At 40.8% G+C, this 13,541-nt stretch overlaps 1 protein-coding gene across 1 annotated transcript in view; it reads left to right on the top strand.

The window, feature by feature from the left end:
- Positions 1-12,968, top strand: part of Stx7 (syntaxin 7) — a 41,907-nt gene extending 28,939 nt beyond the window's left edge. Inside the window, exons 4-10 of the mRNA XM_075947554.1 lie at positions 2,005-2,098; positions 2,757-2,894; positions 4,298-4,350; positions 5,400-5,496; positions 6,737-6,809; positions 8,955-9,037; positions 11,688-12,968. Coding sequence (XP_075803669.1) covers positions 2,005-2,098; positions 2,757-2,894; positions 4,298-4,350; positions 5,400-5,496; positions 6,737-6,809; positions 8,955-9,037; positions 11,688-11,780 — 631 coding nt within the window. The 3' untranslated portion in view covers positions 11,781-12,968. The remainder of the gene's footprint in view (positions 1-2,004; positions 2,099-2,756; positions 2,895-4,297; positions 4,351-5,399; positions 5,497-6,736; positions 6,810-8,954; positions 9,038-11,687) is intronic.
- Positions 12,969-13,541: the final 573 nt, after the last annotated feature.

Genomic DNA, 13,541 nt, shown 5'->3' with positions numbered 1-13,541 from the left:
TTGAGACAGGGCTTCTCTGTGTAACTACCCTGAGTAACCTGGAACTCACAGTGATCTCTACCGCAGCCTCTGGAGTGCTGCAGTTAAAGCTGTGTGTCCCTACTGCCAGCTTGTTGGTTTTGTTTAAGACAGAAAAAAAGAGAACCTGCTTTTGTAATGGCTTTTTATTGGAAAAAATATGGAAAATTAATAAAACAGGAGGATTGCTGAGATGTTAAAGCCTGCCTGGGCTACAGAGTAAGTTCCAGACCACTTTGGGCTATACAGTGAGTCTCTGTCTCAAGATTTACACAAACGCACACACACACACACACACACACACGTACACGTGCACATACACACACACACACTACATATGTTTCAGTAAATATGCTGGTAGAGGAATAGTAATAGTATCTAGTGTGTTTTATAGATTTTATAGTGTTCTTCATCTTTTCTCGTCCGAACTTTGTGAGATGTGAGTGATGTACACATCTGGAACCATTTCTAGTTTTCTCAGAGAAAAATCTCTCTTTCAGGGCCTTGATCTGCCCAATATTTTTCAGAACCTCTTAAGTCCTCAGCACTTCAATAGCTTCAGATTACAAGTGATACACACACACAAACACACAGGGACACAGACATACACATACAGACACATAAGCACATACACACAAGTACACTCACAAACATACATACATACACAAACCCACATACACATATATGTGTACACACACTGAGAGACACATATACACACACAGCATCATCTCCATACAACAACCATTACCTAGAACAAAAGTACCAAGAAGATATGAAAAGATATATAATAGAAACTCATGTTTTTTAAAAAAAAAGTACCAAAGTATTTGTAGTTGTCTGTAGCTTATATTTTTTTCTACAATAGAATAGATGTTGCGGTGAATTATAACTGATACACCATCACTCACTGAAATGAAATGCAATGGAGGTACATACTAAATGGTCACATTATTTTGGTGGAGTTAAGAGTAGAAATTCTGACTCCATAGACATAATCATAGAGGTTGCCTTTTGAGAACTTTGACTCTCCTGTTCCAGAGACATAGAGAAGTATGTCTAAGCAAGGATGTTTGGTGTCTAGAGCTGTGAGCTATTATTATTCTTCCTCTCCAGCTCTGTGCAGCCATCTGCATCTGAGCATCTTCTTCCTCTGAGCCTCACTGACATGTGTAACTTAAGGAATGCACAAGGAAGGCCCTGGTGTCATTTCTAAGCACCCCTTTAATACAAGATTATATGGTTGAATATCAAGTCTTCTCATTACAATTTGTACTTTTTCCTCCGTAAGATATCTAGGAAGATGCAGGTATAGGTGTAATCTATCCCTTTTGTTGTATCCACTTCTGTTTATAAGGAAGCCCTGTTAGGTTTCCCGCATCAAGTTTGACTGCTAGTAAATTTGTACTATCACCGCTTCTCCTCCACCTTTGTGTTTGTGGAACATAAGTGTTCACACAAAGACACTAAACGTGCAAGATATATCTCACACCTAGGCACTGTACAAAAAAAACCCAAAAACTCTTCTTCAGATGCCCTCCCAGGGGAGGCGCGGATAAGAGCTGTACACATATTCAGTCTCTCAAAAATAAAGAAAGAGATAGCCATCAGTGTCCTGACTACATGCCCTTCTTACTGGAGTCGTTTTTATTTATACCTAATGATATTCGCTTATAGTTAATTATAATTCTTATTTATTTCTCTTAGCTTGGTTATTCTAGGTGAATGAAGACCCTTCTATGTCATAGCTCTTAGTATTTTCCAAAAAAAAAAAAAATAGAACCTAAAGATACGGTTTAAAAGAAGAAATTGACAACCCGTTCAGAAAACTGTGGGTACTTTTACAGTTTATAGTTTGAAACTATAAATACTTTGACAAAAAAACCCTAGTTTTTCTACAACTATTTACTATGGTTAATTAATGTAGCAGAGATTTTCTTTGGCTATAATGTGTGTGCCGTCTGTTTCTCTTTTTTCATTTCACTTTAGGCAGCAGAAGCAGCAATATACCAACCAACTTGCGAAAGAAACAGATAAGTACATTAAAGAGTTTGGATCACTGCCCACCACCCCCAGTGAACAGGTACCAGGCTTTCAGACCCATGTTTTGATGTCCTGAATGTAAAAGAAATTAATGCACAGTTGGACCTTTGAATGATGATACTACAAAGGAAGTCAGGCAACAAAAAAAAATGGTATTTGAGATTAGTTACCAGAACACAAAACTGTATTTAGTTGTTCAGGTAGGATCATGTGGTTGCATAAAGCAGAAATTATTTCCATGTAGCTGCTCTGGCCCATAATTAACTGCTTGCTGAGAAAATGCCTCCAATTTAATTGCTTCCTGGCTTTGCAGGGCTCTTGCCACACACACCCTCAGCATGTACACACTTAAGATGCGCCTGAGGGGACAGTTAGCTCCTTGCTTACTTACTGCAAGGGATTGTTTATATAAGGGTATAGCTTTTATTTGCCTAAAAAGGGGATTACCCAAAATTAGCCTTAAGTACATGACCCCCTTATCAGCCACTATGAAAGTCTAAGGCGAGAAATCTTGCAGGGCAGGCCTTTTGCCTCAAGTGTTTGCACGCGTTAGAAAGGTGCCTGGGAGTCCATCAGATAGAGACTGACTGACAACTTCAGAATCACATAAAGAGCCAGAGTAGCGAAGCAGCTTCTGTAAATCCTAGTGAGCTTCTCAGTTTGTTTCAGCAGGCTGTTTCTTTCTCGCTTCCCTCTAGCGTCAAAGAAAGATCCAGAAGGACCGGTTAGTGGCAGAATTCACAACATCTCTGACAAACTTTCAGAAGACCCAGAGGCAAGCTGCAGAGAGAGAGAAAGAGTTTGTTGCTCGAGTGAGAGCCAGCTCCAGGGTATCGGTGAGTACTGGGAGTGATGTGGCTAAGGTGAGGCCTTAGCAGCATCCTGGTGTCTGTGACACTTCTTAATCTGTGACTGTTTTAAGAAATCTCTCCTCGGGTTTTAAGAATAGTGTTGTGTATTGTTGTAGTTATTTCTTGTGGAGCATTAGCAGAATATATACTACATAAAAATGGAAAAACCCGTTTTTATTTAAAGTTAGATGTCAAGTCCAGGTGGTCTTTTCATGGCAAGTCAGTTTGGTGCTTGGGTGTGTGCCAGGGAATGATGATGAACTTAACGCATATGCCAAGGAATTCTGAGAATGAATATGAGCCTGGAAAGGGTAATTGAAAGGATGATCTGAAGTGAACTTTTGAGTTAATTTAGTCTTAAATTCTCACAGGATCCACCATTAGTTGATGTTTCATTCTTTAATATAGAGGTTTCACAATGACATTGTTAGCTAAATTATATTTATTATTTTGTCCTTATAAATAGTGAATTCCTTCCTTGTCAGTTTAATATATTATTTTGTCATTACTTAAGCAGTTGACCTAGAAAATTAGAACAAGAACTTACTGTTCCCTGGTCCTAGTGCACATGCACACACCCATATGTATGCACACACATGCACACACCATATACACACACGCACACATGCACACATCCATATGTATGCACACACATGCACACACCATATATATATACACACGCACACATGCACACATGCACACATCCATATGTATGCACACACATGCACCCACCATATATATATATACACACACGCACATATGCACACACCCATATGTATGCACACACCATATATATATACACACACGCACACATGCACACACCCATATGTATGCACACACATGCACCCACCATATATATATACACACACGCACACATGCACACATCCATATGTATGCACACACATGCACACACCATATATATACACACACGCACACATACACACATCCATATGTATGCACACACACCCTATGTTTGCACACACACATGCACACACCCATAGGTGTGCACACACATGCACACACCCATATGTATGCACACACACATGCCCACATCCATATGTTTGCACACACACATGCACACACCCATAGGTGTGCACACACATGCACACACCCGTATGTATACACACATATGTGTACACATACACACGTGCACACACCCATAGGTGTGCACACACATGCACACACCCGTATGTATGCACACACATGTGTACACATACACACATGCACACACCCATAGGTGTGCACACACATGCACACACCCGTACGTATACACACACATATTAACACAAACCTACCTAAAATACAGATTAGTCATCTTAAGGAAAATATAAGTGTGTTTACTTGTCCTTATTCTTGCTTTCTTTCTGTCTCCTAACTAAATTATTCAGGGTGGTTTTCCTGAAGACAGCTCAAAAGAAAAGCATCTTGTGTCCTGGGAAAGGTAAGAAATTAAAAAAAAATTATAAATCAACATATAATTTTTCAACTTTTATATATTATAGTCCATGGAGCAGAATGGGAGCTTTTATTGTATTATAGTATAAATAGCTTCTTATATATAAATGAATAGTAAATTTTGGAAAAATTAAATAATTATAAGATATTATATAATGTGTAAATAGATCACCCAAATAAAATTATTTATTTAATTTTAAGAATGAAATATTCTTATGTCAAGTTGCCAAGTATAATTTTTGACACGTAAGTGATGCTAAACTAAATCTTAAGTATAATTATTAGGAAAAATCTTAAGACAAGTTGCTCTGCCAGTGCAAAGAAATCCAATCAGACCAGATTAAAACACATCAAATGCTCATGTTTAATCAATGTTGCATTCTCGGGTGGCCGGGAGAGCATGGCAAGGGAGAGAGATACAGAAGAGGGATCCACACAAACCCAAAAACCACGTGTTCTTCTTTCCAGTGCAAGCCTAAATAGCCTGGAGAGTGGTCCTGATCTTCCCTGGGGAGGGGTCACCGCTTGGGTCACCGCTTGGCAGGCTGGGAGATGGAGTCCAAGCCAGGGCAACTGCCGGGCTAGGGGCTTCCAATCCCCCAGACTTCTTGGATATAGGGGTGTTAGAGGGCTGGGGTGACACACCCAGCTTAAGATTACAATAATGAAAATGGAATAAAATTTGAATAAATATCTGTTTATACTTAGAAGGTTTTTTTTGTTTTGTTTTGTTTTTTTGAGACAGGATCTCACTGTGTAGCTAGCCTGGGATTCACTGTGTAGCCAGGACTGGTTTTCAATTCCAGATCTGTCTGCCTTAGCCCATTGCATACTGGGATTACAGGCTTGTACCACCATGCCTAACTTATTTCAACACTTTTTAAAATGAGCTATATTCTGGTCTTGAGGATGAAAATGTCCTGTTTAGTGGATAATTTGTCCTCTTTCTTTCTTTCTTTCTTTCTTTCTTTCTTTCTTTCTTTCTTTCTTTCTTTCTTTCTTTCTTTCTTTCTTTCTTTCTTTCTTTCTTTCTAGCCAAACACAGCCTCAAGTGCAGGTTCAAGATGAAGAAATTACAGAGGATGACCTCCGCCTTATTCATGAGAGAGAGTCTTCAATCAGGCAGCTGGAAGTAAGCCCCACAGCCTTACCCTGCTGCTCCTCTGTCTCTGAGCATTTTCACAGACCTGGATGATGCCGGGGAAGAAAACGCTAAGAATATCTGTCAGTTTGGTGAAATTTCTAGTACAGCATTTGGAATAATTCCTGTTTAAGAACTCACGCTGTTGGTGCTAGGGCGAGAGGCCTGATTCTTTCACATTGTTAAATCATTCACAGCTCTCCTTCGCGTTGAGAAAATACCGTTCTAGAAGTAAGCATCTGTCCAGGGACTCTGGGAAACTGACGTCCGTCAGCACACACACACACACACACACACACACACACACACACACACACACCATCCCTTCATGTGTAATATGTCTACAGCAGCAAGGAAAGAACTGTGTTAGGGTGTCTGCTGTATCAGAGATGAAGGATTTCTTAAGTTGTAGTTCCTATGGAACTGATCTAGCCCCCCAAACGTGGGCTAATACTAGTTACCAGTAGCTGCAGTTCACTGAAGGTCTTCCATGTGCCAAGGCACTGTGATAACTGTTAATTTTCTCATTCTGTCCTCATAAAAGTTCCTTACACTTGCTAACAATGTCGTTATTACTAGCACTTTACAGATGGGGACACTAAGGCCATGATAGGCGTGCAGAATCCTTACACACTTAAATAAAGTGAGTCTTTAATTAGAACAAAGAAATAGGTGTCTGTTGAAGAAAAGTAAAGTTATAGTTTCTTTAGCCAATAAATATATAATTTGTTTACCCACTAGTGACACTTACAATTTCACTATAATCTTTGGGTATTCAAATTTATTAATGTAGGACTTTATATTTTTACATAATGTTTTATTCATTGAAATTGTCAAATTGATGGGTGACTTTTCATTGAAATATAAGAATATCAATATTCTTTAAAAAAATATTTCATTTAACAAGAAAGCGTATCAGGTTGGCTTAGTACCCCATAACCTTCTTCCATTATAGGTCCTTAATTTCCATCCTACCTTACTTGATACAGCAAGTGTCACAGATCTACTTTGGACAACTAGTGACCACCCAGGAGCTCTTTTGTTAGGGTTGCTTAGAGTAGTATATTTTTGAATGCTCCCAAAGTTTATATATTGCTTCTAAATGCATATTATATATGTATGAATAGGGATAAGCTTCTTCCTTTCTTTTTCTTTTTCTTCATTTCCTCATTTGTGGGAGTGGGGACTAAATTTCTAATCATGCATAATAATGCATGCTTTTTTGTCTTAGGCTGATATTATGGACATTAATGAAATATTCAAAGACTTGGGAATGATGATTCACGAGCAAGGAGATGTGATTGGTAAGTTCTGCTGGTGTGGACTGTGAGGCGGGAACAAGTTACCCAAGTTCACCTGCAGCAGTTTTCTCAAGCAAGAAACCACGTCCTTTCTGTCCCTTTGGGCTCCTCTGAAATCAAAAGCATAGTCTCTGTGGTTTGCTGCCCTTGCCTCTGTTTGCGATCCTGCTCGTTGAAGCAAGTTTCATTTGCTTCCAAAGCTAGGAGCTTAATCAGGACCTCCTGCTGCTGAGTCCCTGAGGCCCGTGTGGCACCCTAGCCTACTTCCAGGGCCTCAGTTTCCTTTTTATCCACGTCTGGTGCTCATCATGCTGAGGACTGGGGGAACTCATGATATTTGTAGCTGTGTATATTGTCTTTTAGGAGAAATAGTTAACTATTTGCCTGGTCATTAGTCTGACCAACTATCAGATAGTTTTTCATAGACTAGTGTAGCTCATTTAGATGGTAGGTTACTGAGACCCTTGGCATTAAAGCTTTAGGTTTGGGATGTAACCATGGAAATGGGTGGATGGGTGGGTGGGTGGGATAATAGACAAGGTCCTTTAAAAATAAGCGTGGGAGCTGGAGGGAGAGTCCAGTGGGCAAGAGCTCTTGTGCAGACACAGGGATCTGAGATCAAGGTCCACAGGAGAGAAAGCCTGCTGTAGCAGCAGATGTTCCTGATCCCGGAACTGTGAAGCGCAAAGGCAGGATCTTAGGTTTGCTCTCTGTAAACTTCAGGTTCTGTGAGGGACCCTCTCTCCAAGAAACAAGGTGGGGACTGATAGAACAGGACACCAGGCGTCCTTCTTTGGCCTCTGTATACACAGGTGCACGTACACAAATACACATATGCACATACAGCATGCGCGCGCACACACACACACACACACACACACACACACACACACACACACACACACAGTATGGTAAGGCTGGAGAGATGGCTCAGCTGGTAAAATAGCTTGGTTCTCAAACCTTGACAACCTGAGTTCAGATCCCTAGCACCTATATAAAAAGATTGAGTAAAATGTGGGCACCTGCTACCCATGTCCTAATCTTAGAACTAAAGAGGCAGAAACAAGGGCATGCCTAGATCTCACTGACCAGTTATTCTTGCCGAATTAATGAGCTCTAGATTTACTGAGAGGCTCAGTCTCAAAAAGTCATGAGAAAGACATCTGAGCAAGATACTGGAAGTCAACCTATGGCCTCCACACTCATGTGCACACCAGATATGTACACACACGGACATGGACACGGACACACAGAGTAAGTGGTCGGTTTATAAAGAGACCAGGGTATTGGTTAAAAGGGCTCAGCATCAAATAATGCAGTCACCAGCTGTGACACTCTGAGAAGGATGGGAAAGAACATCCCTGAGTCAGGGGTCAAGAGAGTCAAGAGCTGAAGAAGCTACGAGAACTCTGAGTGTCTGCTGCCAGGGAGGGCTGGAAGAGTATGACACAATGACCTTTAAAACTGAGAGTCATAGGGAGGAGCAAAAGCCTCCAGTCCACAAGTCGGTGTCTGTTCCACCCTGGGGTTAGAGTAAAGCAGAAAGGAAGGCCTGTGGGCGGGAACTACACTTCACTGCGGTCAGGTTAATGAAAACCGAATAAATTAGAGTTATCAGATTCTTGCTATGAGTTGACCTCTGTACCTTGCAGATAAGTAGGTGAATGATTTGAGATGAGTTGCAATACAGAAACAAATACAAAGCTGAGGAACACTAAGAACTAGCAGGACAGTTTGAATAAATAAATATACAAAGGACTGAACTCTAGTGTTTAGGTCCTTCCTTGGTCCTGAGGGGACTGTTCTTTGGGAAGCTGAGGTAGCTTTTTTCCTATGTGATGACAAAAGTCTTTGGGCCTAGGGAGAAGGGGGTTGATCTGTTTTGCACATTGGTCTTGAGATAGCGCAAGCTCTAAGGTTAGAAATCAATAGGAGCTTGTGCTGCGCTGATCTGATATTTGCAAAATGGCAGTACCATTGTTGTGCCCAGTAGAGCTAGAGAAGGTGATGAAGGTCATTGTTTATGCATTTGTATATTGGTTGGATTATGTCTTTTCCTTCAATGTCTGCTGAAGGAAATTTGGGGGTTTATTATTGGCACATCAGTTCGTGTTCAACAGCTCCATGTGTGTGCATTTTATTTTAAAGACAGCATAGAAGCCAACGTAGAAAGTGCAGAGGTACATGTTCAACAGGCGAACCAGCAGCTGTCAAGAGCGGCAGATTATCAGGTAAGGTTAACTGTGATCCATTTTCTTACAGGGTAAGAGTTTTGACTCATACCTGAAGTAGCTGCGTATGCTGACTTTAGAATTCTGTGCAAGGGGAGGATCAGAATGTGCCAGTCAATGTAAATTGGTTTGGACATGTTTATTCTCACATTGATCACAGAGTTAGGAAATCAGGAGGCTTGCAAGCGACTAGTACCCTATGCTTTTCCCCTTGTGTAGGTCCCTGCAAGCATCCCGGGTGGCAGGGGAACAGTTCAGGAAAGGTGAAAATGAAGTTCTGGTCAGCACAACTTAACTGGTACTGGATCAAAAACTTCGGGAGCCTGATGCCAAGCAGTATATTTTTCACATAGTTAAACACAGTAAAACTTTGGGGGAAAGTTTCCATGTGAGAATTATCACAGCAAAGTTTCAGGCGTGGCTACACCAAAGTTCATCTCTTTAGCAAAGTACCTGTGACCTTCACACAAGAATGAATTCTATTGGCTGAGAAGCAGTGCCCAGGAGTCTGGGCCTACAGAGGAAGGGTTTGTATTACACATAAAGATGGGTTCTATTGACGGATTCCACGAAGGCTGGCTTTACAGACTAGTGAAGATTACCAGGTAGTAACATTGTTCATTCACATCTTTCTACATGGAAAACAGTGTCAGTTTCTTCCATTGGAAAAAAAAAAAACAATCTGGGTTGTCTAGTGCTATCTGTAAGCTGTGTCCTCTACATCCCATGATAGTCTCTGATGAGACAGTGACAGCCCAACATATAAAGAAACCTCTTGGGTAGCCTTTCTCCTCATTTCCCATTCTTCCCTGTTACTTTTTCTTTTTCTTTCTTTCTTTCTTTCTTTCTTTCTTTCTTTCTTTCTTTCTTTCTTTCTTTCTTTCTTTTTTTTAAAGACAGAGTCTCTCTATGTAGCTCTGGCTATCCTGGAACTCAACATCTGGACCAGGCTGACTTTGAACTCAGAGCTCCACCTGTCTCTGCATCCCAAATGCTGGGATTAAAAGTGTGTATCACTCCTGTCTGACCCACCACTTTTTCTTTCTTGTCAGTGGCACTCCAGACAGAGTGACAGACGTCCTTGTACTAGAAAGGTCTCTCCAGGGTCTCTGGAAGCTATATTAGCTAGGAGTGACATTAATCATTACATACTATGTCATCAGGTAGCAGAAACTTTTCAAATAGATATAAATTTGTTTCTCAGGGTAATCTCATTAACATGGGGAGTCCATATGTGTCTGAAAATATAAATCTTGCTTCAGATACTATAAAGATGTTGTGGCTGTGAGCTAGTAACAGTTGTACAGTATGTAGATCTCTCTTCACTAAGGGTGAGGCAGATCTGTTCTGCAGCCTCTGAAGGCCGTCACAGCACACCATTGGTTCCCCTCTTACCGCATCAGTTATTGTTGCTGCTGTAATTACCCCTTTCGTGGACCTTGTAGCTACAATATTGTGTCTTCCTAGATATTTTCCATCGCTTTTTACTTTCCTCTCTAACCTGGAAACTTAAGTGAGTGCCGTTTTTCCCAGCAGGAAAACCACTGTGTATTTGGCACTGTGTACCACTGGTGCATTTGGGGGGCTATTCTCTATCCTCTTTTCCAGGTGTTCTCAGTGCACCACTTACACCAGACGCTTTTCTTTTTTAATCTCTTCTTTTGCATTATGGGGGTTTGAAAGAGAACATGGAATCTAATCTAGGGCCTTGTACACCAAGCAAATGCTTGGCCACTGCACAATGTGTACCTGACATAATTTCTTCTTTCATTTATCTGTCTGTCTGTCTGTCATCTATCGGTAAATTTTATTATTTATTTTATGTGCATTTTACGGCTCTAAAGGTGATTAAATGATTAAACCCAGGAGACTGAAGCTTGAAAGTGAGGCAGACTAGAGTCTCATGCAATAGCCAGCTTTATTCAGAGGTGATTTATACTCGAGGTTAGGAAGAATCACCCGAGCAAAGTGTACAATCTCAAGGACAAGCCACACACGGCAAAATGATGTTTTTCCGTCGAGGCATGTACACAAATAACAATAGCGGGTATAATGGATAATCTAAAGTAAACTATATGCTACACCTAGAGGAGCACAGAAGCTCATTCCAAGAAAAATTCCATGTTTTTTTTTTTTTTTTTTTTTTTTTTTTAGGAAGTAAGGTCATAAAACTCTTGTCTTGTTTTCTTGGTGTTTTCTCACAAGCACTCAGAATTCCCCTCCCACGATTCTATTCCTGGACTATGTTCTGACAGCATATGTTGGTGTTTTGCCTGCATATGTCTGTACACTACATGCATGATTTACAGACAGTTGTGAGCTACCATGTGGGTGCTGGGAATTGAACCTGTGTCCTCTGGTAGAGTCATCAGTGTTTTCAACCACCAAGCCATCTTTCCAGACCCAGTTTCTTCTTTCTTAAGTTCAGCCATACTCCCAGGAATGCTACCAACAATTAAAAATAAAAAAAGCAACATTTATTCAAGAAAAGCATTTCTTAAAATAAATGTGTTGTATAGGTTTTTAAGAAGAAAAATCGCAGCCCCGAATGCCAGGGCTGCAAACTGTTCCTGAAGTAGACGAGTTTTTCTCAACTCCTGCGGAGTGGCCTCACCAAATCTGTCACTGTGTCTTGTTCTTGCTTCTACAGCGCAAATCCAGGAAAACCCTTTGCATCATCATTCTTATCCTCGTGGTCGGAATTGTGATTATCTGTCTCATCATATGGGGACTGAAAGGCTGAATCGGGAAGGAGTGGACCGCTGCATGACGTCATCTAGGTTATGTAGGCAGATTCTCATGATCACTTTCTACTGTTATTAAGGCTGTGGTGTAAAGGATGGTCCCATACTATGTCTTTTTTGTTGGGGGAAGGAGGTTCTTTTGGATTCGATCTGATAATTTCTAATACTGAAGGTTTTTCTAAATACCATTGCTGGTATAGCATCCATGCTTTTTAGTTCAATGACTGTTGGATTTTGCTCACATTGTGTATGACGTTCATTTATAACTTATTTATATTGTTTGACTGAGTTTGAAGGATTATTTGATTGGTAGGTGTATTCTGCTTGCACCCCTGCATTGTGTAACATGAACCAGACTGTGCTATTTTTTTAAAATCAGGTTTAAATTGCATTTGTCCAGCCACTATTCTCAGTATCAAAACCATACCATACCTACTTGTGGGACACTGTATCCCCTGTGGTCCACCGCAGAGCCAATCATTACTGATCTTTCATTATCAGATTGCTTTTGTCCTCTCTGAATAGAACCCATGAACCAGTTCCCAGTGTGTATATACCTTTCTGAGTATTGTGTAGGAAACATGGATAGGATAGATTGTCTTCACATGTGGGCTGCTCAGTTCCATGTGTCCTTAGGAGTGCATAGGGACTGGAATGTTTGGTGTAACTTGGAGGAATTGCCTGAAAAATCTCCGCCCATATCTATTCTGTTTAGATGCTAAAGATTCCACTTTCTTATTGCACTGCACAGTCTTCATCCTGTGGTTCTGTGTTCTACAGAATACTGATTAGATGTTTATCTTTGAGTCATCATCACAAAGTAACTTCCCCACACTTGCAGATTTGGGACTTAATTTTTGCACAAGTTTTGACACTTAAATTTATAGTTTATTTAGAGTGCCATTCTTTTTTTTTTACCATATTTTATTAGAATAAGAATCAGATGTCTGCCAATGAACTCACTTGCCTTTTAAAATCAATGTTGAATGCAGTAATCTGAATGCTGTAAAAGGGGTTATCTCGTTTAACATTTGTGTTTTCATAATGTCATGGTATAGCAGTTTGCTAGTGAAGGCGTTGTTTAATGTGGCAGGCTCTGGAACTTTTAAATGGGAACAAGTGAAATAGTAACTAAATAATTGTATCCTTGCAAGCAGAATAAAGATGATTTCGGAGATGCCTGCTAATTCTGACTCCTGGGAACTCCTTTTGTGTGACTTGGGTTCCCTCACATTCGCTGCTGAAGAAAACACGTGTGCTTTGTGGGGACCTCGTCCACATTTCTGGATCACTGGTTAACGTTTTGAATTTCTGAGTATTAAATGAGTCATTTACTCATAAGTAGAAGTTGCCTCACATCTCAGTATAGCTTTCTTTTTTCTGTAAAAGCGACAGCAGAAAATGTTTTTGGGAGAGATTGGTGGGAATGCGGAGGTTTTCTGGTGCTAGAGTCAGACTGCTTCAGCCTCCTACAACATCATGGTTAGGATGAGAGTTCTCATCCAAGGAGAGTTCATGCAGATGCTGCCAGGTCAGTGCCTGCCCCCCAGGCCTGGTCCCACACGGTCTTCTCTCCCAGATGTGCCTGGAGCATGCACTGGGCCAGAGCTGCCCTCTTGTCGTTAGAGGGTTTCGGTGGCATCTGTGAACAGCTTTGTGCCAACTCTTCTCGCTAACAACTTTGTTTTCATGTACCTCATGCCCGTTTTCTGCTGTGCCCTTCATAGCGAGTGCCCCACAACAGCAGAGCGCTTTCAAAA

The sequence above is a fragment of the Microtus pennsylvanicus genome, chromosome 1, assembly GCF_037038515.1.
Source record: "Microtus pennsylvanicus isolate mMicPen1 chromosome 1, mMicPen1.hap1, whole genome shotgun sequence".
Classification (NCBI taxonomy): Eukaryota; Metazoa; Chordata; class Mammalia; order Rodentia; family Cricetidae; genus Microtus; species Microtus pennsylvanicus.
The sequence above is the reverse complement of the archived record's forward strand: the minus strand, read 5'-3'. Positions and strand labels throughout refer to the sequence as shown.